This window comes from Panicum virgatum, chromosome 4N, assembly GCF_016808335.1.
Source record: "Panicum virgatum strain AP13 chromosome 4N, P.virgatum_v5, whole genome shotgun sequence".
NCBI lineage: Eukaryota > Viridiplantae > Streptophyta > Magnoliopsida > Poales > Poaceae > Panicum > Panicum virgatum.
In genome coordinates, this window is record NC_053148.1 from 1,773,380 (window position 1) to 1,798,825 (window position 25,446).

Below are 25,446 nucleotides of genomic sequence, written 5' to 3' on the forward strand. Positions count from 1 at the left end.
TTTTTACCATCACCTGGACTCCCATTCTTCTCGTCTTACATGTTGACCTTCCATATATGCTTCTCTTCTTATCTTTTCAGTTGTACAGGTTGCAAGATTCCATTCTGTGGTTTCATTTGTATGGAGGGCTGGTTACTCATACAGTCATACCTTGGTATATCATCAAGTAACTCATTTTTGCAGAGCTCAAGATGTGTACATATTGTCAAATTTCATAACACTCCTTAAGTATGTTTGTGTCTAGATTAAGAAATATTGGTGCCTACTTCTGTTAAATGATCAGTGAATTAGGTTTTTCCTATCATCATTATAGGTACAGGTTATGTAAAATAAAACACGATATCTCTATGATTGTAAGTTTAGATTCACATACCAATTCTTGTGATACGTCAGAGTGAAGAGCATGAATCTTCAGGATCAACTGCAGCAAAATTTGAGTTTGTGTGGTGGTAACAAATATATCAAGCACTCACTTTTTTCACCATGTCTTGATCTCTTAGTACAACAGGAGCAGATGTTCACTAGTTTAAATTTGATCTCTTGGTTTCATAAGTTTCTTGTTGTATGACTTCATCTCCTCACATCAATATCGTTTCTGACAATGTGCAATAGCAATCAGACATCAGGATGCTGAAATCATCCTACTATCTTGGTTTTGGGTTTCCTTCAAAACAAAGTGAGCCATCGTCAGTTTCTTCTTGCAGTAGTATTTAGCATACTACTTCTGTCAGTTTTACCTTAAGGGAAAAAGACGAAAAATTGGATGCTCTTGTGTTCGCATTGCAGAAGTGATACTTTACTGCCTTCAGTCTCTCCTGCACATGCTTTACAAGGTTGATTGTGCCTTAACCACCTATAGTGTGCTTAGGGTTTGCTGAGAGTCTAGGCCTCATCATCATCTCGTGACTTTCAGTTGAAAACCAGTAAGCATAATCACTGGGCATAGTCATGCATCATTACGGCTTAATTAATGGTTTTGCAGGGTGCTGGATGTTGGAGCCAGTATGTTGATCAAGGTGTTTGACCTGGCCACTTACCCAGTTGCTATCAGCGAAGATTTGAGCTGATCCACGAGTGGTTTTTCATGGAAAAAATGCCTTTCGGTCAGTGCACGCGCCAAACTCTCTTTTGCATTATTACACCGTGCGTGCTCGTGATCTTAGCCAAAAAGGTCCAGGGAAGGGGATCAAAGTTTTGTATTGTTATGTCTGAAAGGAACATGTATGGGCCGCGTGTTCGATTGAGTACATGAAGAATGGTCCAAAGTCCAAAGCTGTGTGCACCAAGGAAGGATCTTGGGGGATGGGGATGAACATACTATTATTATACGAGCAAAATAAGAGTTGTTCTGATTTGGAACTCACTGTTTCAGTATTCTCGGTGGAGTGTGGGGCAGGATTAAGATACAGTTATCGTCACCGGATCATTTGCCATCGGTTTGTGTACGTGTTGGAAGAGCAGGTGACAACCAGGAAAGGAAATCTGATGGAATCCCCTATCCTTGGGGATTGCAGATGCCTTTCAAAGTACACGTCTTTCTCTCTCCTTGAAACTTAAGTTGCAATTAGTGCATCGTTAATTGCTACTTTCTGTCAAAGGATCATATTAATTGATAAGAGAAGCCAATAAGAGATGTCTTCATATAGGAAGATAACCCAAGGATGCTCACGATGCTCACAAGACAATGATGAAGAAACAGGTAGTTATGGAACAAAACCAATTAAGCTGACATGTATTATATCTAGATTTGGATAGGCAGTCGCTAACTTTTCTATTTTGCATCTAGTACTATTACTATTATTCTAATGCATATTGCAGTTTGTATACTTGTATAATCCATGTGAAGAAAATAAGACTAATAAGAAGTAATCTATATATTGAAGGAAGTATTTACCTGTATTAGGATGATCTGTAGCATATCTACATCCTGATTTTCTCTGCACAACATGTCAGATTAGGTGCTCTGGTAGTCAGACTGCTTTTTAGACCCTAGAATAAAAAAAGAAGAGAGGGATGATTAATTGAACTCTAAACAAGGAGCTAGGATTGAGCAATGATTGCAACAACCATTTGTAGCCAAATTGGGCATCACCTTCACAGCTGATGCAGCATCTATAAGACTATAACCATGTTCAATTGTTTATCACCTATGAGCTCATGCCAAATCTTATACATTTTGTTCTTTTTTCTTGGCTTTAACATTGTAACATGACCACATGAGAACAAAAGGCAAAACAAGAGTCAAGCATATCATTGCCCAGAGGGGATCCATCAGAGTGACACCTTACCAGACCTTTCTGGTGCTATTGAGTAGTGGGTCATTGGGTGTAATGCTACTACTGTTACTGGCCAGAGAGATTATGACCTTTGTATTGTAATCCCTGCTAATAACTTGAGCAACATTTCACAATCTCAGTGGCCAGGCAAAAATATCTATAAATGAATTGAAAATAGGGTGTTTGAAGTTTCATCCAGTCAATAGCAAATTGCTGCCATGCTCAATTTTGTTTCAAGTTGAGCTGAGAATAAATAACCACAAAATTACGACATATTTTATGCTTTATTATTCTACACCAATAATTGGAAGATTTTTTTTTCATAAAAACTGTCTCCTATGTGTTGCAGAGATTATCTTTTGCATCAAGAGGATCTGCGCGGGACCTGTTCCAGAAAAGAAGCCAATGAATCACAGGACAAGAGAAAATGGAGGATCTCTTTGTACGCTTCATTCCAAATCTCTCGTTGATCCACAAGGTAGTTTCTTCTACCCTTATAGCCATCTATATCTGCCCTAACAAAAATAAAGTGAATAAACAAAGCAACAAGATCATTGAACTAATATGGTCCTGCATTTCTTTTTGTTACTACTGCAACCACGCACACTCACAAAAAAAACAAGGCCAACAAAATCTCCACCAGATCCAAAGCCCCCACCATAACTGCTATTCTTGAGGTCCAGTCTCCATCACCTCTTTTTTTTCTCTCTCCATCTTTTCCATGGCCGTTTGATTTTGTTTGGAGCAATGCGTACTTGTTTTCACAAATGTGACCTGCTCCTCTTTGCTCCCAGTCTTGGAGCTCGCTGCTTGCCCCCCACCCACCACCACTGGGCTGTTGGCGTACCCAGTGTCGTAGGCTTCCGCACTATGCGGGGTCTGGGGAAGGGTTGTTTTTAAGCCCCAAGCCTAACCCACACAAATATGCAGAGGCTAGGGCTCGAACCCGGGACCTTTCGGTTATAGACGGTAGGCTCTACCGCTGCACCAGGCCCGCCCTTCACCACTGGGCTGTTGCAACTTTTAAATTTGATTTGATTAATTTGCAAACCCAACTGAAATCAAGCCCACCAACTACCATTAACTAAGAATAGCTCTTTCAGTTTGGCTGGTTTTTAATACAATTTGCAGCCTCTAAATTATGTCTAAAAAATGATAACAATCCTTTTTGGTCCAAAGAATAATATTTTTTTAAAAAAAATCGGGTTTGAGCTTTGGCGCATGAAAGAGAATACATAAGTACATCAGGGATAAAGCTTGCATCTCTTCTAGAAACAGTTGGCATGGAGAAAAATATATAAGATACTATACATAGCATGAGCTGTTAATTAGGCTTTGTTTAATCCATAGCTAGCTAGAGCCAAAATCACTCACTTATTAGGAACGAATACGGCTAACAAATTAAAACACCTTGTTCTAGAATTGGTTGTACAAGAAATATTTTCTGCCGTCGTTAAAAGACTTGCACGGTTGGATGTAACGTAAAAGAAATTAGGTGAGCTTCCTATAGTTAACACGTACAGCGCTATGGACAAAGACGAGCTGCTACAGCTCGTGGCTGCACGACTCGTGCCAGTTGCTGTAACACCCGAATACTCCGGCCATTGGCCCAGATACTCCGGGCGTGGAGTTTCTATTTCCATAATTTGGTCATCTAGACCCCACAATCATTTAAATAGAAAATATCACACACACTCTCTCTCACTCTCACTCTCTCCCGTTACCTCTCTCTCCCTCACCTCCTTCACGAGCTCTCCCTCTCCCCTAAGCTCTAGATTTCGAAATCTTTCATTTCAACTTATTCCAAGGCCAAGGGAGCTTCACTTGGCGTGGGGATCATCTTCTACAAGTATTCCATCTTGGGGCGACATCGTTTTCGAGTTTTCTTGCAAGAGGAACTAGCTCAAGTTACTAGAAGCTAGGGCTCGTCGATTTGGTTGTTTTAGGATGTTCTAGGTGATTTCCTTTGGTCAATCATCTCTATATGCATCCTTCAACTAAGATTCAAGAGGGTTTCAAATTTGGTGGGGTGGTTTTGCCGAAAATCAAGATTTCAGTTTTTGGGGCGAAAATGCTATTGGGTCCAGAGACTCCGGGTATAAGCCCGGATACTCCGGGTTTTGGAACACTCCGGGGGAAACTCCGGGTATAGGCTTGGAAATTCCGGACTTGGGAATCCGGATACTCCGGGTATTCGTCCGGATACTCCGAATTTTTGGGGAATGTTTTGAGCTAGGGAGTGCAATTTTTTGTGTAAATTACTACTAGTTGCATCTAGTCATTGGCTATTTTAAGGTTGCAACTCATTTATGCATTTTTCGTGGCAATTGCATACGTGTAGAAACCGCAGCCGAGGAGGTCGTGTACGAGGTGGTTGCGGAGCCACCGGAGCCGCTGGAGCAGGCCCAGCAGGAGGAGAGGCGTGAGAACCCGGCCAAGGCCCAGTTCACCCTAGTACCCAGCAGCAACCCGAAGGCAAGCCCCGGTGCATATCCTACTATTTAAAATTATGTCACCTATATATGTCTCTAATAATTGTGTATTATGTTTAGGAATTGTTTGAAACTTTAGCTGCATGATCCCTAGGTTTTCTTGGGTCTTATACTAGTATGAATAGGTCGTTAGCACTGCTATGCTTAATAGGGCTCGATAGAAGTCGAGTGATAATTATGTCACTCGCGAGATATAGGATGTCTCTATATTGCAGTATATAAATTATTATATTCAAGATGGAAGGTATGGTATGAGAGATCGGATAGGGGAAGGTGTAGCCCCATCTGTGTTGATTAAGGACTGTTCCGTTGTCGGCTGTGCTGATCGGGGATTGAATTGTACTAACCGCATGCCGGGAGTAGGAGGCGGTCGAAACCGATAAGCCGAGTACTGCTTTGCTTCGAAAGTACAGGAACCCGCACCTAACTCCTGGGGCGAGTCGAGTAGTCGCGGAGAATTGGGATGCATATGTTTACTTTTGGTGGTCTCACGTTGAGCTCGGCTGACCATATGTCGTTGGGCTGGTTCCTGTAGTTCGAGGCGAGGAGGGGAAAGGTTGGTGCGTGGGGTCTGACGGGTCTTTTGCGTTCCGTGTTGGTTAGGTCCACCTTGTAAGGTTAAATCGGATCGATTCGCCGTGTCTCGCGGTCATGAGAGCCTTGATCTCTTGGTCACATCGTAGCAAGGAAATGAATTAAAAGAGATGAGATGCGGGCTGATATTATCTAATTATTGAATTGTTCACCATGATTGTTATAGATTTGCAAATCATAGAGGATTAGTAAATTGATTACTTTATATTGAAGCTAAAACATAGAAAAATAAGGACTCACCTGTAATTGCTTCTTTTCCGCAAAACCAACCACTAGCCAAAAAGCTTGCATGTCTAGAATATGTGGGCTAAGTATACCCAATAGACGGGTAAGACTTGCTGAGTATTAGTATACTCTGAGTTTATTGCCACAATTATTTCAGGACACCCCGACGTTGACTTCTGTCCCTGCTGTGTTAAGTTCATCCGCCGGGATGCAGAGGGGTGGGAGGTGGAGGAGCGAGACCCTTAGGTTAGGGAATTGTCGGGTTGTACACTTGAGGGCAGAGTGTTCAGCCTTTCTGTTTTGCGCAGACCGGTCTGACCGGTGGTGTCGGCAGGGTAGCGCCGACCGGTCCAACCAGTTGGATGAACCAGTCTGACCGGTCATGGTTAGTCAGGGTTTTTGCAGGCTAGTGTAGTTGTAGGATCTAGTCTATTCGAAATTCAGTGTAAAGTTTGTAAATTATATGTATATTTGAACTCGGGTTGTAAAACCTAATGTTTTGTGCTCATATGGTGTTTGTATTTTTAAGTATTATGTTGTGCTTGTACCATCTGCGCCCTCCTTCGCGGGGGACTACCGGTGTTGTTTCGATCGGGTCGTGGGTTGAGAAAGGATCGCCAAATTAAGCCGTTAAGCTAATGCGTCCGATGTGTGCAAATGATGTTCATTACGTTTAATTAGAATTTCAATTTTGCGGTTCCGTCACAGTTGCGCACGGAGAGACAGGTGATGATGGATTGGCGAGCGAGAGGGACACGCATGGATCGACGGCCGAGACACGAGACAAAAAGTCCGCCGGGGTCGTCGTCGCCGCCGGATCGGGAAGGCGACGTCCCGCACGACCGCAAGGCACTCGAGACGAAGGTCGCCGTGCCAACTGATCGAGACAACCAGCAATATAATCCATTCCCCCGTCACGTCCTGCTCGCCATCAACATTGTCGATCTCCCTTTTTTCTCGGCATCGCATGCTGATCATCAAATGGGACCAGAGCAGCAGCAGCTGCTGCTGCTTCTGAGTGCTGATGACCGGACCGGTGGATGACTAGCTCCGGATGCAGCATCCAAATTGCTAGCCCGCTCTCACTTTTTTTTCAAGACCGTGTTTGAGCACGTTTTCATTAAGAAGGCCCGCTCTCACTTTTTTTTGTCTTGCATTGGCAGAAAACATCCAAACCTTATGACAGTGATAAACCTGTAATTGATCAACAAGGCACATGACATGCGTGTTTTAATTTTTCTTCTTCTTTTGGAAGGCCATTTAATCCGGAGGAACCAATGTTTTAAATGGCATGCTATACCGGTGATATAGTGACGCTATAGCGGTATGACCGCTGCAGTATAGCGGTGCTAATAGTGTTTTTAGGATCTTGCTGCTAAATCCAATAGCCCATCATTTAAAACATTGAGGGGAACCGATGAATGAACAATAACAGAGAGCCCGTTTAGTTCCCAAACAGAAAAAAAATTTGGGTGTCTCGTCAATGTTTGACCAGATGTCGAGAGGGCTCTTCGGGCACTAATTAAAAAACTAATTTCAGAACTCATTTGGAAACCGCGAGACGAATCTTTTGAGGCCTTTGACCGCATCATTAGCACATGTGGATTACTGTAGCACTTATGGCTAATCATGCACTAATTAGGCTTAAAAGATTCGTCTCGTCATGTACATCCAAACTGTGTAATTAGTTTTGTTATTTAATTACATTTAGTGCTTCATACATGTGTTTAAAGGGGAGGTGAAAATTTTTGGGTGAAAATTTTTGGGAACTAAACGGGCTCAGAATGTTGGAAGTAGTTGGAGTACTAGAAGAAGAAGAACAGTTATATTTGACTGGCAAGGCCCACACCCCTGCCGAAACCCTTGTCTCTACACTCTGCTGGCAGTCTGGCACGCTGTCTACAGGCACATAGCTAGAGGGGAAAAACAAACGTACATTACATATACATATATCTATATAATAAATAAAGCAAAGATATTATTGTTGATGATGGCGAGGTTGATGCGCCCAGCTCACTCCCGCGCTGACTGACACGCCCGCGCGCACGGCCACGGCGATGAGATCATCACCTGCATTATTCTTCTCTTCTTCGTAAACTAAGGCTTTGTTTAGTTGCAGGGTGTAAAGTTTTTGAAAGGGAATTTTTTTATATTTGAAGTACTAAACATAGACTAATCACAAAATTAATTACAGAACTCGTCTGTAAATCGCGAGATGAATCTAATGAGCCTAATTAATACATCATTAGAGGTTGATTACTGTAGCAATACTGTATCAATTTAGATTCGTCTCGCGCTTGCAGGCAAACTGTGTGATGAGTTTTTTATTTTATCTAGATTTAAGTCTCCATGCGGATGTCGGAAAAAAATTTGGAATTTTGAATTATGCAACTAAACAAGGGCTAAACAAACAAACTTGCTTTAATCTGATCTATCTTTCCAGTGGGTTGAGAGAGAGAGAGCGCGCCACCACCCTCGTTCACTCCGCTCCCGCTCTATTTATACCCTGTCGTCTCTTTCCTCTCGCTCACACCACCAAGCATACCACCTCACCAGTCATCACGATCGATCACCTCCGGCTACTATATAGTAGCGTTCAGCTTCTGATCTCTATCTTTCGGCTGCTACAGTAGCAGTGCTAGCCGGCGGCGCGATGCTGACCTCGCTGAGGTACCTGGCGGGCACGGCGGGCCCGAGCGGCTTCGGCTCGCGCGCCACGGCCGAGGAGGCCACCGCGGGGTGCGGCGACCTCCGCCACGTGACGGCCATCATCACCGGCGCGACGTCGGGGATCGGGGCGGAGACGGCGCGCGTGCTGGCCAAGCGCGGCGCGCGGCTGGTGCTGCCGGCGCGGAGCCTCAAGGCCGCCGAGGACGCCCGCGCGCGGCTCCGCGCCGAGTGCCCCGGCGCCGACGTCGTCGTGCTGCCGCTGGACCTCAGCTCCCTCGCCTCCGTGCGCCGCTTCGTCGCGCGCTTCCTCGCGCTCGGCCTCCCGCTCAACCTCCTCGTGTACGTCCCGCTCCTTTCTCCCTCTCTTCTACCACTCTAGTCTATCACAAACACCACCACCAACTCCGGCAACCGCGAGCTCTTGGTTCGTCGGCGATGACACACGCTTGGTTCCATCCTTTCAGCAACAACGCCGGCAAGTACGCCGACCGCTTCGCCGTGTCGGAGGACGGCGTCGAGATGACCTTCGCCACCAACTACTTAGGTACGGCGAGCAGGCTAAATCACAGAATGGTTACTATACTACTTCAAATACCAGCCGGCGCGGCGAGGCGACTAACTGTCAAGATGAAATCCCAGGGCACTTCTTGCTGACGCGGCTGCTGCTGGAGAAGATGGCGGAGACGGCGCGGGCGACCGGCGTCGAGGGCCGCATCGTCAACGTCTCATCCACCATCCACAGCTGGTTCGCCGGCGACGACGCCATCGGCTACCTCGACCGCGTCACCTGTAGGAAGATGTGCGTGCTCTACCTAGCTGCCGTCATCGATGATCCATCAAGATTGAGATTTGTTACTGATTGCTGATGGATTTCCATCCAGACCGTACGATCCGACCAAGGCGTACGCGCTGTCCAAGCTCGCCAACGTCCTGCACACCAGAGCGCTCGCCGAACGGCTGAGGGAGATGAACGCCAACGTGACAGCCAACTGCGTCCACCCCGGCATCGTCAGGACCCGGCTCATCCGCGACCGCGACGGCCTCGTCACCGGTGCGTCCTCTTCTCTGATTGATCCCTTCGCTTCCCTTTCTCCTTCGTTTATCAGAACAATAAAAACCGAACCTTAATTCTGACAAGATGCATGGCTTCATGCTGACTGCAGATACAGTGTTCTTCCTGGCGTCGAAGCTCCTCAAGACGATCCCTCAGGTCAGTTCGCTTCACCAGCTCACCTGATCATCATTCTTCTGCCCTGCTGCTACTCTGCTCCAGCATGCTGAAGTCTCATCCTTCATCAGGCGGCCGCGACGACGTGCTACGTGGCGGTGCACCCGGCGGTGGCCGGAGTGTCCGGGAAGTACTTCGCCGACTGCAACGAGGCGTCGCCGTCGAGGCTGGGCGCCAGCAGCGAAGAGGCCGCCAAGCTGTGGAGCTTCTCTGCGAACATAACGGCTGAGAAGGTTCAGAAGATGGGTGTCCATGTCAGCGCCGGCGGCTTCCGGCTCCAGGTCCAGAGCTCCAATGCAGACCGCGGCATGGCCCTCGCGTAGGTACCTTGAGATCTGGAAATTTTGATCGCCAACGAGATGTGCCCCTGATGAGATCACACATCCTGAAAAACATAGTAGTATTAGTAACAGTATCAGTCTCAAAAAACAGAGGAGATAGCAGTAAACTAGTAGTAATACAGAAAGCAAGCGATAGTAGAAGTAGAATATGCATTACAAATATACGGTACAGCTTGAAGCCTGTAAATATAAAGCCATATGTATACAAGTGCATGCTAGTGTGTTCTGGGTATTGTCTGTGGCTGCAAAGATCAGTATGTCATATGTTTATGTTGAAGCATGAGAAAATCGACTAAATTTCCTCGTCCGCTTAAGCTTTTGGGTGGACTGATCCAGACATGCATCAAAATAATTTCTTCATTTCCTTCCATATGTACCAATATATTAGATTACACTAGATCAAGGTTTCAACTCCACTAACCAAGTACAATGATTCCATCCATTGCACTAGATACTCTTCCTTTGGCCCCTTGCAGTAGTGGGCTTCACTATTCGCACGTCATCTAATCATGCCTGGAATCATATAGATAGCTTGTTTGTAGCTCAAGGAAAAGGGACCGCGGATTTGGTTCTCAACCCCAACTGGAGCAGTTTGCTGAATTTTCTATCGCGCACGGGTGAGAAAAAAGGTAGCAGCAAACAAAAGGAGGTTAAACATGCTTGCAACTCAAGCTCCACTACTGTTCTATTACCAGTTTGGCAACAGTTGACTAAGACGGTCTCATGGCACTCCTAAACAGTTGTTAATCTGGAGATGGTTACTGTTTACTTGTTAGAAAAGAGAGACCATAAAGAACACACATGATCTAATTAGGTAGAGGATTAAAGAATGATGGACTGAGAAGACTCATTGTACCTCTAACTAGTTGTTAAACATACCCCTTTATGTTCCACTAGGAGGAAAGCCCCTTTCTAGGTAACCCTAACACATCAGGAGATAGAAGAATTAAGCTGGACACTTGCTAGCAATCATCCCTTGATTCCTTCTATCATAAAAATGATCACTTTCTACCAATAAGTACACAGCTAAACCTACTAGATGTACTTAATCAAGTGATTGGCATGATTTAGGATATCATTAGCAGAAGATTGGCCTCATGATGGCTGAGAAATTGTTGATGATTAGCTGAAAGGCACAGAAGATTCCTGTGCCATAACGGGACAACTTAATAATGCACCACCTTTCGCATAAGTGCCAAACCCCAAATGGTTCAGTTTGAAGTGGCTAATGATGTAGGAATGAATAGATCAGTAGCTGGATTAGGATGGACCATAATTTAGTCCGAGTATTTGAATCGAGCAGTTTAATGAAGACAGCGATCTCTATCAACTAAAATTCACAATATATTTGATGGACCACTTTGCTAACCTGTACTATAATGCTAAAGAATGACCTCCCTCGTGCTCAGCACATTGCGGCACCCCATATGACAAATTTTGGTTTCTTGCAAGCACAGGAGTGTTAACTTCATCAGAAGAATACACTTTAAAGGGAACACATTTGTTTTCCATTTCAGTATCAGGGCAAAAAAGTCTAAATTCCATCAAGAGCAGACTATCATCAAGGTATCACAAAACGTCTCATTTTATCTGTTGACTCTACCAGTGTCGGTAACGTCATGTTATTGGATGTTCTCAAAAGGAAATTAAATGCAGGTTAAACTGATAATGCATCTATTTCAGATATATAAAGATTAGGCTAGACATAAGCTGACAGTCAGTCTACAGCACTTGGCTAGTATTTCATAAGTCCTAGGATCCATGCTTAAGCAGTTCCCGGAAGAACAAGTAAAATACCTGACTAAAACTGGAAGCGGCACATGTGCACCTTTATAGGTTCAGAACATCTTAAACCTGGGTTATGACTTAGGAGGTAAAATAGTGTGAAAAAGATCAACAATAGTTGCTTCCCGAACTGTACTCTCAAATATCAGGTAATAGATGAAAGGCAGTGCATATTTTTGAAGAAACATGAAAGTTCTGCAATAAAACCAAAGTTTATTAAACATGAAGAGCTGTTGTACAACATACAACAATGAGAAATTAGTTGGTATATACTTGTTACCAACCACCTAATTTGGCTGACTATGAGCTACAAGAAAAGATCAAATTAACAGTTGCCTTACAAGCTGACTGTGGGGTTGCTACCTCCATTTAGCCCGCCCACCAGCCTTCTCTTTGCTGTTTTACTGCGATAACACCACACCTCAAATGCTTCAGTGAGATCAGGATACCTGAACTGCTCTGCTTGCTTCATCCACTCTGACAGGATATCAGCCTGATCATCCGATGGCAATGCTAACACGATCGATACTATTGCGCTCTCAATATTCTGACTCAAGTCTGAATCCATCTGCAGAGATGTTTCATTCTTACTATTTTCATCTAGAAAACGCTTTGTCATTTGAATATAAGGAAGCCATGTCTTCAGGATATGAACTCTGGATGATGATGGGAGAACCACTGAGCCATAGCCAACAGCATCCAGGGCTTTTCCAGTCACTTCGATAAGCTTTGCCTTCACAGCCCACAAGCCTGAGATATACTTCTTGTCCTGAACCACTGAAAGAACGTAGTCAGAGATTTCTGACCAGCAAGAAACAAAGTCATGCATCATCTCAATCTTTGCCAAGAGATTAGCTATCCAGTCAATGTCAGCTAAGCTGCATAGAATCCTTTGCTCTGCTTGGTCAGGTGATTGATCAAACTCAGTGCACAACAGATCTAGGGCAGTCCTAAGTGCACCTAACAGTTTTCTCAAGCCTTCCTGAACCACAGATTTCACATCTTCATCTGTAGTAACCAAAGCAGTATCATCATCCTCATGGATCATAAAGTCAATTTGCTCCTGGGCAGAAGTTTTGAGGTCGTCCAAGAAAGGAGGGAATGGAGATTCCATGCATGTAGCAAAACGAATGGCAGAGATGAAGACATTCTTAACAGTGTCCGCACTTGGGGCTTGAAGACGGGCTAACAAAGAAACCGCTTTGGATCCAAGAGTTCGAGCTACTTCTAAAATCTCCTCCTCCTCCTTTTCATCCCAGGAAGCAGCTTCAATGTATTCTATACAACTTTTGGTGACCAACTCGCATCCGAGAGAATTTGATGCTCGAAGAACACCAACAGCTGACTTCACAGAATCAAATGAATCTATAACTGATTCTCTAGGAAGATACATTAACTTCAACATCTTGACATAATGGTCATACTCAACTCTTGGGCACTCAATTTCTATGCAATTACTAGAACGGACATCATTTTGACCAAGCCAGTCTGCGAAATACTTGCTATTTCGGGAAAGGACAGATGAATGGCAGGAAAACCATTCTGGCAGCTCATCAATCAATTTAAAGCAAACACGGACATCACTTGTAGTATGGTCATCAAACTTGTAGCCCTCAACCAGTTTGACAGGGTCCATGTTGCTTCAGATCACCAGTATTGTTTCTCCATGTATATTAGCAACAGATGTCCACAAAACTGCACCAAAAAGCAAATAATTAACGGTGGGCACAAAAGAGCATTGCTGGTTATAAAGCCTATCATACTATTACCATCACAGACAACTTTTTTGATGAAAATTAACATAGCTTACGGAAATATTATAATATGACGTTTTTTTGAGTATGTCAATATAAAATATCATTTGTTGTTTTGCAAGAATATACCGAAAACTTATTGGCATTCACAGCAAAAGTTAAATGATTAAATCTGCGTTAAGAGTCAACATTCAGCTTAGACATGATAACTACTTTTCTGACCATTCTGGTTGCAATAATCCATTTGGGTAACTTCAGCCTGGAAACTCCAATCCTCTTATGTTAATAGGTTTTTTTCATGCCAAATCCATGGTGGACTCTCTCTCTCTCTCTAAAAGTAAAAGCAGAGGCCACTTATGTCCCCCTAAAACCCAACCTCAGCCATAAATTCAGTTAGCCATTGCAAAACTTTATTCTACAATCACCGCACGTGGCACATTGTGTTTTCCATGCATAATTACGCAATGAACCGCTCCTCACTCCATTGGACTATCATCAATGAAGTAAGGTCTTAAAAAGTTGAGTTCGCTACTTACTTACCAGTGGTTGCTGGCCAGCACACGCGCCTCTAAGGTCAAGTGAGTAGCACAATTTAGGCAAGCACACATACACCTCCAAGTTGGGTGGATTGATGCCTCTCATCGAGAAATTTCAGAATTTCTAATCACATAAGTAAGCTAGTAATGTTCACTACAGCTCTACTCACTGGCACGGAGGGGTGGACCCAGCATAGGACACGGGTGCACACATGTACACCCGATAATTCTTGCAAACGAAATCGAAGTTAGTAGTATGTAATATATATTGTAACTGGATTCAGATCCGAATACAAATAGTTTTGTTAGGGTTTGGGGGTGCACCGTCCCGCACAGCAGAAGGAAAGAGAAGGGGCGGGCATACCTGGAGGATACGCTCGTCGCCGACAAAGGTCTGGGCGAAGACAGGACAAATGGCGCCACCGCGAGCCGTCGCCGCCAGGGAAGGAAGAGTAAGGGAGGAAAGAGTCCCGACTGTCCGAGAGAAGGGAAAGGTTCAAGAAACTCAGAGCCGCTCCCAGCTCCTGGCGGTCAGCCCCCCGTATCCGCTCAGCTTTTTCTCTCTCAGCTGCTCCTTCCACCACCTTGCGCCGCGCCGGCGCCGCTAGGGGACTTGAGGGTGAGGGATGGGGGCAGGGAGCACCGCGCGGCCTGCGGCCGATGGCAACTGCTCAGTACGCGGCGCGAGAGAGACACAGAACTCACCAGCGAGACGATGCGATGAGCGGTCGGGGCCTGCGACCCAGAAAGACCGACTACAATGTGTGAAGAGATGCAGGGGCAAATATGACCTTTCACTAGGACTGATATATGTAAGAGAAAAATAAAAGAATGGAAATAGAGAAAATTCCTTGAATGGAAACCTCCAGCATTATATTTTGAAAGATTAACAAATTGAAGGTTATATCCAGCAAAGCTTGCGGATTTGATGTCAAATATTAAAATTCCTCATCCTACGCGGTGCCAAAGGAAGGGAAGGAAGATGTTCTCGAACTTTTAGGGAGATCGAAATAGACTATGGAAATAAGGGCAAGGTTGGATGCCAATTTATACCGAGTCAAAATTATGGTATTGCCAAATGTATTCATTTGGTTTAGTGTTAAAATGTTGGCAACTAATATTTTTCCCTTTATAAGGTTTAAGAAGTTTCTAGTAACTTGCTATATTGTTTTGGTCACAAATATTGAGTGCTATTTTAAACATCAACCAATCGGTAGCCAAATTTTATTAGCATTCCCTGATTTTGGCTTGGCAAAAATTGACCTCCAGGCATCAAGCCAGTCAGGCAAGTAAAGACCGGGAGTGGTATTTTTCCCCCCAAATATCATGGTTCAACGCTGCTACAGGTCGTGTTTGGTTGTATGTTTTCAAGTTCAAGCTGCACACAAATTAAAATGAAATCTTAAATACCACTAGTGTGTTCACTAAACTCTCAATACCCAATTCCTAGCCCTCTGATTGCATATGGGAATGTTCAATTTGAACCCAGTATTTGTTTGTTTGAGATCACAACCGTGACAAGCCACACGCTGTATGGGATGCAGAACCAGCGAAAGGAAGACGGAAAGAAAAGGAACGTTTGATGAACAAAAATCATGTGATTGTGGAGGCTCTAAAACCTCTGAAGCACTGGATATAACTAAAAACTCAGTCAATACTCCATCCAACAACGCGGCGTGTTTCGTTTAAAGAAAGTCTTGAAAATGATTTTGATCTTCTAATTCTCTTGCAAACGAGCACAAATTCAAGAGGACAATAGGAAAGAGTTCATACGGTACATATGCAATGAGTTTCAGCACCAAGGGAGTGTACTTTTGCCTTGAAGTTGAAAACCTAAAGATTTCACAGAGTACAATGCAATGTGTGCCGGTGTGCAGAATCTGGGTCTATTCCTTTTAATCAGTGAAGGGATCAATAACATTCACTACTAGTACTTTGGATTAACCACTTTTATTCAAATCACAAATACAATCACTCATATCTACCACATGATGTGGATATCTGGCAGTTCCATCTATCAAAACCTTGTAGGTAATCCATCAACCATGGCCTTCCTAGTTCAATGACCCTCAAATGGAACTACAACCCTTTCAACAAAGCTTGCTCAAAGGGCACAATAAGAATGGCTTTACACAGAGAAAAATTACAGCAAAGCTTGCCATGAACAAAATGGAGCAAGCAGCTGAGATCAGAGTCGTCAAATCATCATCACTCATCATAAGGAACATACACAGAGGTAGCAGGCTTAGTAGGGCTCCAAGGATTCGACAACTCTCATTGCTTGTATTTGCAAAGTCGTCTGCCTTTGCTCTGTGTCAAGGGTGGAGCCGAACCGGCTAGCTGCCCATATGAGTGATGCGCACTGCTCACCAAATAGATTTTTCATATGTTCATGTATGGGAGAGTTTTCCTTCACATAAACATGACCAATGAGCAACAATAGTAACTCCCCGCATTTCAATCTGCATCAAAGTGTCAAATGAATAAAAAAAACTAAGTCATATCAAAAGCCATCAATATTTAAACAGAGCATCAAGCCTGCAGACACAATTATATCTTAGGAGCAACCAAACATATTGTTCACAAAGGTATCTACAGCTTTGTCAAGTGGGAAGGAATCTTTGTCAAGCCACCAATTATGGTTTAATGGGCCTTTTTCATTTGATCATTCACTTGATTGTGTTTCTTCAAGGACACATTATAATATATTCTTTATATGGCGCAGTAAAATAAGTTACATTCAAATTATGAGGCTAGGCATTCAGACAAAAAAGAGCTTGAGGAATAATACTTGCCTTATATGCTTTTCTACTTGCACATCCTTTAAAAGTTCAGCAACCTTGTCGAGCCCACTGTATTCCTCAAAATCCTTGCCAAGTAGTTATATAGAATGCAGTCAGCAGAAGAATAGAAAGAGCCATAGAAACCAGAAACATCCAGCATGCCAATCTGTTTATTGCTATATGATTCTTTTCTAACTCAAGTGAACTTACAGCAATTATTAATGAGTAATGACGTAGAAAAGAAATATATTTTTCACAAATCTTGGCCCATGCAAAACATGCTTTGAAGGACAAAGACCAATATGCTCTACAATTGTAACAACCAAACACATAGGCATTTCAATCATATCAGAATGTCTACTGGATTGCTTTTGAAAGTGCTCTCTTACACTGAGCACCTATATCTAAGATGCAAAATGCTAGATAACCAAGCTTCACATATATTAGACTTAGGCAATTGTTTAGGTAAAGAGGTAACCATACCATCTGATTTGAGGGTGAGTCCAACATCACTGATATCAGTGCGTCCAAGCACACTCCTTGCTCAGTTGGACCTCGGCTGGCTAATATATTCAAGAGCACCTACACCAAGTTCAGTTGGTAACTGATCAATGTAAGACACAATCTATCTAAAGCCACACAAGTGGATGATATCCTGTTAACTTATGGTTTATGCTTGGCAAAAAGAAGGCCTTCATAGGTGAATAAAAGTTGACGGATTATGGTCACAAAGAACAGGAACTTCTTGACAGTAATCTGACCTCGTTGAAGCCCAGAAGTAATGTTAGTAATCGGAAATGTATGGTGATTACCTTCACAGCCTTGTATTTGTGGGCTAGAGCTGTGCATCGGCTATATAAAAGGCAACAGCCTTCCAAGACTCTAAGAGCAAGAGCAATTTCAGAATCTGTTGAGGGGCTTGTAATCCTCATTGGTTCGGTTCCAAAAATATGATCCAATGTCACAACAGGATCTTCCTTTGGTTGATGCAATGAATTCTGGAAGAGAACAGGAATAACTGTAGCAAACACAAGCTCATCAGTAAGTGCTGCATTCTCGGGTGTAAACATACCAAGCCAAATGCCTAAGCATATTAATGCCTTTTGAGATTTATAAAATTGTGAACTAGTATGTGCACTACAAATCCACAGTAAGAAGAAATATACCTCATTGTAACATTGTTCTACCAGATTACTCATCGAAACTTATGCTAGATACAAGAATGATCATACAACTCCAAAAGTTTAGTACAGATCTCTGTTTTCAAGGCGTCACCTAGGCGACAAGGCGGTGGCGGCTCGCCTTGCTTAAGGTCTCGCCTTAGCCCGCCTTAGCCCGCCTAGGCGATAAGGCGGTGGTGGATCGCCTCGCCTCGCCTTACCGCTTTAAAAACATAGGTACAGATATGATTCGCATACAACAGAGTCCACAACATCAACATCAACATCAACAAAGCCTTTTAATCCCAAGCAAGTTGGGGTAGGCTAGAGTTGAAACCCAACAAAGACCATTATTCATGGTTCTGGCACGTGAATCGCGGCTTTCCAAGCACTCCTATCCAAGGACAAATCTCTAGGTATACTCCAGTCTTTCAAGTCTCTTCTAATTGTTTCTTCCCATGTCAACTTCGGCCGGCCCCTGCCTCTCCTCATATTACCGTCGTGCTTTAGGATACCACTATGCACTGGTGCCTCTGGCGGTCTCCGTTGGACATGTCCAAACCATCTCAGCTAGTGTTGGATAAGCTTTTCTTCAATTGGTGCTATCCCTAGCCTATCCCGTATATCATCGTTTCGAACTCGATCCATCCTTGTATGCCCACAAATCCAACGCAACATGCGCATTTCTGCAACACTTAATTGTTGTACGTGCCGCCTTTTTGTAGGCCAACATTCCGCACCATACAACATTGCCGGTCTAATCGCCGTTCTATAAAACTTGCCTTTTAACTTCTGAGGTACCTTCTTGTCACAAAGGACGCCAGATGCTTGGCGCCACTTCATCCATCCCGCTTTGATTCTATGACTAACATCCTCATCAATATCTCCATCTCTCTGTAGCATCGATCCCAAATATCGAAAGGTATCTCTTGGGCACTACTTGGCCTTCCAAACTAACATCTCCCTCCTCATGAGTGGCGCCGAAGTCACCCATTTGACTATTTTAATTGTAAGAGGCACAGATCATTATGAGAATTTCAAACTACAAAATCAAGCTGGTAGCTGCAATAATTCATAAAGCACATTCAAGATTTATGTAGGTCCATTTAGGTTTAGATTTCAAAAAAGATACCCAATACATAGTTAACACTTAACAGGTTTGCACTTCCCTCAAACGCACCACAAGGGGACAGAGCGAACGCAGCCGTTATACATTGGCAACAATTAATTGCAATCCAAGAAGTCGGCAAAGGAATAATTATGTCGTTACTCATTACAAATATTTGTAAACAAAACAAGCTACCTATTTATATTAAAAAGGAGTAAAAGCGCCAGAAAGCAACAAATGGGAAGAAAAAACGAACACTACAGCTACCTAGACCATGCTACCAACAACGGCTACCTAGTTATCGTTACTATGGATGTCATTCTCGAGACCTGAAGGAGTATAAATCAAAAGGCTGTTTGGGGGCATTTATTATCTGCTGAATCTTAGAATCTAATTAACGAGCCTATGAGTGTTGTATTGATTCAATCCCCCTGTTTATGTTAAATTCTAGCAAGAGGCTTCCCACTGCTCCAACTTACAGTCTTTAATTTGTGTCCAAGGATTGTTCATTAATATCAAACAGCCACTGGTCATCACATAAGAGAATATTGTTTCACCTATTACACTACCATTGCGTAGTCGGATGGAACTCATCAAGATTCCAATAATTTCGCATCAGATCACCGAAAATGGACAGAGGAATAGTACCTTGGAGATCGGGGATGGATTGGGAGTGGCGGAAAAGGAGCAGCCGCGCGTCGTCGGCCGCGGATGCGGTCGAGCGAAGAAAACCGAGGAGGCTGCGGAGACCACGCGCGCGGAGGAAGGAGAAGTCCGCCTTGGCATCACGCAGCCCCGAGCGCAGCGCCAGTGTCACCTCGCGGTACAAACGCCGCCGCGCGAGCGCATCCGCCAGCTCCCCACCACTGCCACTTCCTCCCTCATCCGCACCCGACGCAGAAGACCCATCCCCTGCTGCCGGCTCCGCCTCCTTCCGACTCATCCCCGTCGCCTCCGGCCGCGGCGACGTCGCCGCCCTCCGCCTCTCTTCCCCCTCCTTCGCAGCTCCTTTTTTGGCTTTCCCGTTTTACCCCTGGCTCATGAAGAGAAACTGACGCCATCTTATTTTCAGAGCCCACGGCCCACCAAGGCCCAGAAAAACCCAACGCGATCACACGAGTGGCCGAGTGGGGTAGTCAGGCGAGGCGAGCTCCTCCCCGCGCCGCCGCCAAAACCCTCAAAACCCCGAGACGCCGGCGGCGAGGAAGAGAGGGCGGAGGCGGAGATGGCGACGCGGGTGAAGGACGTGGCGCGACGGTCGACAAAGAAGTACGTGGAGGAGGCGCTGTACCGGCGGCTGTTCCGGAAGGGGTCGACGCCGCAGGCGGTGAGGGAGGAGGTGGACGGCTTCCTCGACAGCCGGAAGCGGGCGTTCAAGTGGGAAGTGGGCGTTTGCGTCCGCCGGATGCGGCGGAACTCGCTCTACCGCCCGGCGCTCAAGGTCAGGCTCTTCCCTTGTGTCTCTCTATCATCATTTCGGGATCTCGGTTTGGGCCTTGGGATGCCGCGGTTCCTCATGTTGTTAGATCTGATGATGGAAGTAGGATTTGGGAAGGGAATAAATCCTGTGAGATGTTTGCTGATATGAACATGATAGTGAGGTGTGGACTTGTTGCCAACATAAATTTCTCTCCCAGACCTGGAAGTGCTTGATTTTATTTTGAGGGTTGTCGAAGTCTATGTTTTTAAAGCGGTAAGGCGAGGCGAGGCGATCCACCACCGCCTTATCGCCTAGGCGGGCTAAGGCAGGCTAAGGCGGGCCAAGGCGAGACCTTAAGTAAGGCGAGCCGCCACCGCCTTGTCGCCTAGGCGACGCCTTGAAAACATAGGTCGAAGTATACTGAAAAAAATTCGTTTGATTAAGGCAGTTGTGAAAATTGTGACGGAATCGGCTCAGTGAAATGGTGCTCAGTGCTCTGGTCTCTATCATTTGTTTTTGTCAACGCCAAATCAGTACAGTTTTATATGCAACTAAGGCAGGTTATTCATCAGCCTTTCAGCCATGTAAACGTAGCACTCAAGTACTCAGCAATGCGAAATTATTACTGTCTTTTCTTTGACCTTTGGATGTCACGTGTACTTAAACTCAGAAGTTTAGATGGAGTCGTATAACTGGTTATTGAAAGCTTTAAGCCATTAGATCAGCACGGCACAAGAATTTGTTGATATCCTTTGTCCTGCAACTAGTCCCATTTTATGGTTCAGTGTCTCAGTGAAGCTTCATAACTTTTTTTCAAAGAACTAGTGAAGCTTCATAACTTGTGGTAGTTGGTCTTTTCATTTCCATGGTTAGCTACTTAGCTGCATTGATGGTAATTTTTCTGACTATTTTATCAAGTTACAGAGTTGAGCACCAGTTTCTTGTTTTTTGTCCTCACAGAATCTGCTTAGTTTTTGCTTTTCTCTTTTTATTTTGTTTTTATGAACAACCAAGTTTGCATTCTCGAAATCCATTTCCTTTGTATCTTCTTAGAAACCGTGTTATTCATCTTAATCAGAAGTGCTTTCCGAATGTTTGCTCTATCTTCAATAAATTTATCACTATGTCATGTTTTCTGCTCCATTTCAAATTGCCAACTTTATAGTGATGTTAGCTGATCATTAAAGAAGTTTATTCATTGCTTTATGCCATGATTATGGTGGCTACTTTATTCCTTAGTTCATGCACAAGTTGATTCTTGGTAATGCTGTGACTCTAATATTCCCTTAATAGCTGTAATGGATGTTCAATGTATATATTGTTATATACATGGCAGCACTTACAAAACCATTGATTACTTATTCATAATTGCTACTAGTGATCACTGGTCACTATCATTGTGAATAGTTGTGCTGACTGCTAAACAGCCAGTTCTATTTGAAATATCGTTGTTTTCTTTCATTTTCATGTACTCTTCTTCCAAATGAAGCAGCAGATGATAGAACACATTCTAGATCGAAATCATTATATAATATTGAAACTTGGTTATTTACCAGTGATCGTTCTGAATTTGATCAACTAAGTTGAAATGGATCCTTTTGTTTGTTTATGCAGCTTTCTGAAGTTATGGCCAGAAGAGGCATGAATCCTACTGTCAGTGATCAAGCAATCCGCCTGGACCTCGTTGCCAAATCGAGAGGCATTGCTGCTGCTGAGAAGTACTTTTTGGACCTCCCAGAAACTTCCAAGACTCATCTCACATATGGCGCTCTTCTAAATTGTTACTGCAAAGACTTGATGACTGAGAAGGCTGAGGCACTTATGGAGAAAATGAAGGAGCTCAACTTTGCTTTTACTGCCATGTCGTATAACAGCTTAATGACACTGTACACCAAAGTCAACCAACCTGAGAGGGTCCCCAGTATCATTCAGGACATGAAGGCCGATGATGTATTACCAGATGTCTTTACTTATAATGTTTGGATGAGGGCGCTTGCAGCTGTCAAGGACATACCAGGGGTTGAAAGGGTGATTGAAGAGATGAAACGGGATGGCCGTGTTGCTCCTGATTGGACAACATACAGTAACCTGGCCTCCATATACGTTGATGCTGGACTGTTTGAGAAGGCAGAAGCTGCTCTTAAGGAGCTTGAGAAGCGGAACACTTGCAATGACATTGAAGCATACCAGTTCCTTATTACATTATATGGGAGGACACAAAATTTAGTGGAAGTTCATCGTGTTTGGCGGTCATTGAAGCGGAATTGTCCTAGAAAGGCAAACATGAGTTATCTTAATATGATTCAGGTTTTGTCCAATCTGAAGGATTTGCCTGCTGCTGAAGCCTGTTTCAAAGAGTGGGAAGCACAATACATCCATCCACCTAAGAAGAACATGAAGGGCGCAGAGGCATCCACTACAAAACCAGAATCTTTAACCAATGCGCCTAGTAATGAGTCTAATGTCAACGGAACAAAGGGAGCGGAGGAGCTCGAACTGAAGCATCCAAAATATGACATCCGCGTTGCAAATGCTATGATTAGAGCATATATCGCAGAGGGTATGCTTGACAAGGCTGAAGCTCTGAAGAAGCGTGCCAAGATGCGTGGCGGAAGACTGAACGCCAAGACATGGGAGATCTTCATGGATCATTACCTCAAGGCTGGGGATCTCAAGATGGCTCATTGGTGTGCAGACCGTGCAATGAAGAAGGGACACAGCAGCGGCAGGATCTGGGTGCCGCCACACGGTGTGACGGAGACCCTGATGAGCTACTTTGAGAAGAACAAAGATGTAGATGGAGCTGAGCAATATGTGGAAGCTCTGAAGAAGGTGCAGAAGGATCTGGGCGCGCTGGTCTTCGAGCTGCTGGTACGGACGTACGCAGCTGCTGGGAAGAAGTTCCCCGGGATGCGGCAGCGGCTCAAGATCGAGAACGTGGAAGTCGGGGAGGACACTGCCAGGCTGCTTGATTCCATCTGCGTCGACCAATAGATGGGGCTCGTTCTTTTTGTTCATCTTAATAACGGCAGGGTGCTTGCTGATAATCAGCTATTTGTTGTGTGGAATCTAAAATCTCGATGCCAATATGTACACTGCAATTTAGACAGCTTTTCTTTGTTTCATCTTCTGGTTCTGCCAACGTGGGGCCCTGGGACATGAAGTGCCCCGCGGACCGGTTCCAAATCTTGTAACTTTCAGTTGTTATATATGACTGCTTGCTTATTTTGGGCAGGTTGAACTCATAGATTTTCTGCTTGTTGTGGAATCAAATTTCGATGCTTTTTGCTGTTTCTATGACAGAACGAACTGGTGCCAGTTATACGCGTTACGACAGATTGTGCTCTTTTGAACTTGACTGCTTGGCAAGTACCCTTTTGATTGATGCCGTTGGCGTGGTGTTTTACTGGTATTTGCAGATTAGAATTGCAATGGTATGCGTAAGCATCTCTAGCAGATTACTTATCTCTCATAACCTATATATTTTCTCTCTTCATCACTAAATATTTTTTTATATTTTTTTGTAGCTAGTGTTGTATCAGATTTTACTTAAAGGATAGACTGGAGGAAAGAATCACCTGCATGTGTTTTGACGATCATTAAAAAAAATAGATATTAGCGAAGAAATTAGTAATCTGCTGGAGCATCTCCCATTACCAAAGAAATATATTTTTACTACTATTAGGGAGAGGGATCATTAATCTGCTGGAGCTAATATTTTGATGCTCTAATCTTATTGATGCTGCTGTATTATCCGAGAACTGGTCGTGCACGGTGGAATAATCTGCCAAGAGCCCAACCAAGACGACACTGGCAGTGTCAGCGAGATGGGTTCGGCACCAGTAGGCGCCGAGACGACTGGCACGGTGGCACCACAGTTCGCACGTCTTTTCTTTTCCGTTTGGATTGGATCGCACGTGGCAGCCATCTCCCCTGTCGAAACTCGATTGCAAAAAAAGTACAGTAGATCCCGACTCCGGTCTGAATGGGAACCCACCGTCGGTTTGGCACGACCGATCGGATCGTTCGCACGTGACGGCAGAGGCAAAGCTCCCCATACGGCTACCGGCGCAGCAGAACCCCACCCCGCCTTCCGCCCCTCCCATGGCGACATGGCATTCCAGGCGGTTGTATGTCCGCCGGAGGAAGAAGACGGCGGTGGCTAGTCGAGACAGGCAGACGGCCCATTTAGTTTTTGGCCCACTGATCGCTGAATGAAGTGCCCTTGGTGGCCTGACGCCCCCCTCCCCTCCCTCGGTGGCTCGGTCGGTCCCCTGTCTGCTCCGCCCGACGCCTCGACGGTCGGCCAGGACTTGGAGCCGGGCGCGGAAGCCTAGCCGCCGCCGGCCTCGCCCCCTCCCCTGCATCCCCTCCCTCCATCTGCCGCCCCGCGCTGTGCGCTCGCCGCGCCGCCGGTCTAATTCATGGAGGGGCACCGGGAGGGCCGCCGGCACAGGCCTCGGGGCGGGAGGGGCGTAGCCGCCATCCGGGAGCACAACGGCGGTGAGGAATTCGACCAGGTGAGGGTCTCTTGTTCACTCTTACTTCCTTCACCCGCGTGGCATGGCAAGCAATCGTTGTCGGATGGAATTGCTGCTGATTTCGTGGCTTGCTCATCTCTTGCGGCGAACATGCTCTGCCCCAGCTAAAATTCAGAGCCAGCTTCGCCACTGCGTGACAGCCTGGCGGAGGATGACGACTGGTGGGTAGTGGCCGTGGGGTGAGTCGGCACACGGACGGCGGCGCATCCGCATCCGCATGGTTGTGTACTTCGTCCTTGGGTCGGGTCGGAGAGCCGCCATGGTAAGGTAACGTGCGCGAGCCGGCGAATGTGCAGAGGAACATGCGACCCAGCAGCAGCAGAGGGAAGAGCAAATGAGATGGAAATAGGTTCCTAAAAAAACATGGGAATTGGTTGCGTTGCACGTGCGCCGCCGAGGCAGCACGACAGGCGTATCCTTCCTCTCCGAGTGCGTGCGTGGTCATGTGTAGTTGTGCGCCGTATCGATGCCCCCCTGCCCCGTGTCTGCTAGTGTGCTGCGGTGAGAAACACTGAAACACTCGTTCGGTCAAG

General features: G+C 45.0%; 4 protein-coding genes across 5 annotated transcripts; 2 read left to right on the plus strand and 2 right to left on the minus strand.

Annotated features, from left to right (window-relative positions):
- Positions 1–8,106: 8,106 nt before the first annotated feature.
- Positions 8,107–10,075, plus strand: LOC120669866 (short-chain dehydrogenase TIC 32 B, chloroplastic-like). The gene is made up of 6 exons (XM_039949741.1): positions 8,107–8,596; positions 8,722–8,801; positions 8,897–9,056; positions 9,139–9,308; positions 9,421–9,467; positions 9,557–10,075. Exons 1-6 carry the CDS (start codon positions 8,241–8,243, stop codon positions 9,806–9,808), a joined length of 1,065 nt encoding a protein of 354 aa, XP_039805675.1. The 5' UTR covers positions 8,107–8,240; the 3' UTR covers positions 9,809–10,075.
- Positions 10,076–11,804: 1,729 nt separating this feature from the next.
- On the minus strand, positions 11,805–14,681 carry LOC120669865 (BTB/POZ domain-containing protein At3g05675-like). Of its 2 annotated transcripts, none has more exons than XM_039949739.1 (2): positions 14,266–14,681; positions 11,805–13,306 (listed from the first exon to the last, which is right to left on the minus strand). In XM_039949739.1, exon 2 carries the CDS (start codon positions 13,245–13,247, stop codon positions 11,949–11,951), a length of 1,299 nt encoding a protein of 432 aa, XP_039805673.1. In that variant the 5' UTR covers positions 13,248–13,306; positions 14,266–14,681; the 3' UTR covers positions 11,805–11,948. The 2 variants fall into 2 exon arrangements, with proteins under 2 accessions (XP_039805673.1, XP_039805674.1); XM_039949740.1 differs by lacking the exon at positions 14,266–14,681 and adding an exon at positions 13,906–14,233.
- A 1,092-nt stretch (positions 14,682–15,773) lies between these two features.
- Positions 15,774–19,997, minus strand: LOC120669032. The gene is made up of 5 exons (XM_039948863.1): positions 19,601–19,997; positions 17,497–17,702; positions 17,168–17,266; positions 16,697–16,770; positions 15,774–16,363 (listed from the first exon to the last, which is right to left on the minus strand). Exons 1-5 carry the CDS (start codon positions 19,893–19,895, stop codon positions 16,147–16,149), a joined length of 891 nt encoding a protein of 296 aa, XP_039804797.1. The 5' UTR covers positions 19,896–19,997; the 3' UTR covers positions 15,774–16,146.
- A 39-nt stretch (positions 19,998–20,036) lies between these two features.
- LOC120669031 (pentatricopeptide repeat-containing protein At1g60770-like) lies at positions 20,037–23,645 on the plus strand. The gene is made up of 2 exons (XM_039948862.1): positions 20,037–20,393; positions 21,987–23,645. The coding sequence occupies exons 1-2, from the start codon at positions 20,178–20,180 to the stop codon at positions 23,364–23,366; spliced, it is 1,596 nt and encodes a 531-aa protein (XP_039804796.1). The 5' UTR covers positions 20,037–20,177; the 3' UTR covers positions 23,367–23,645.
- The last annotated feature ends 1,801 nt before the right edge of the window (positions 23,646–25,446 follow it).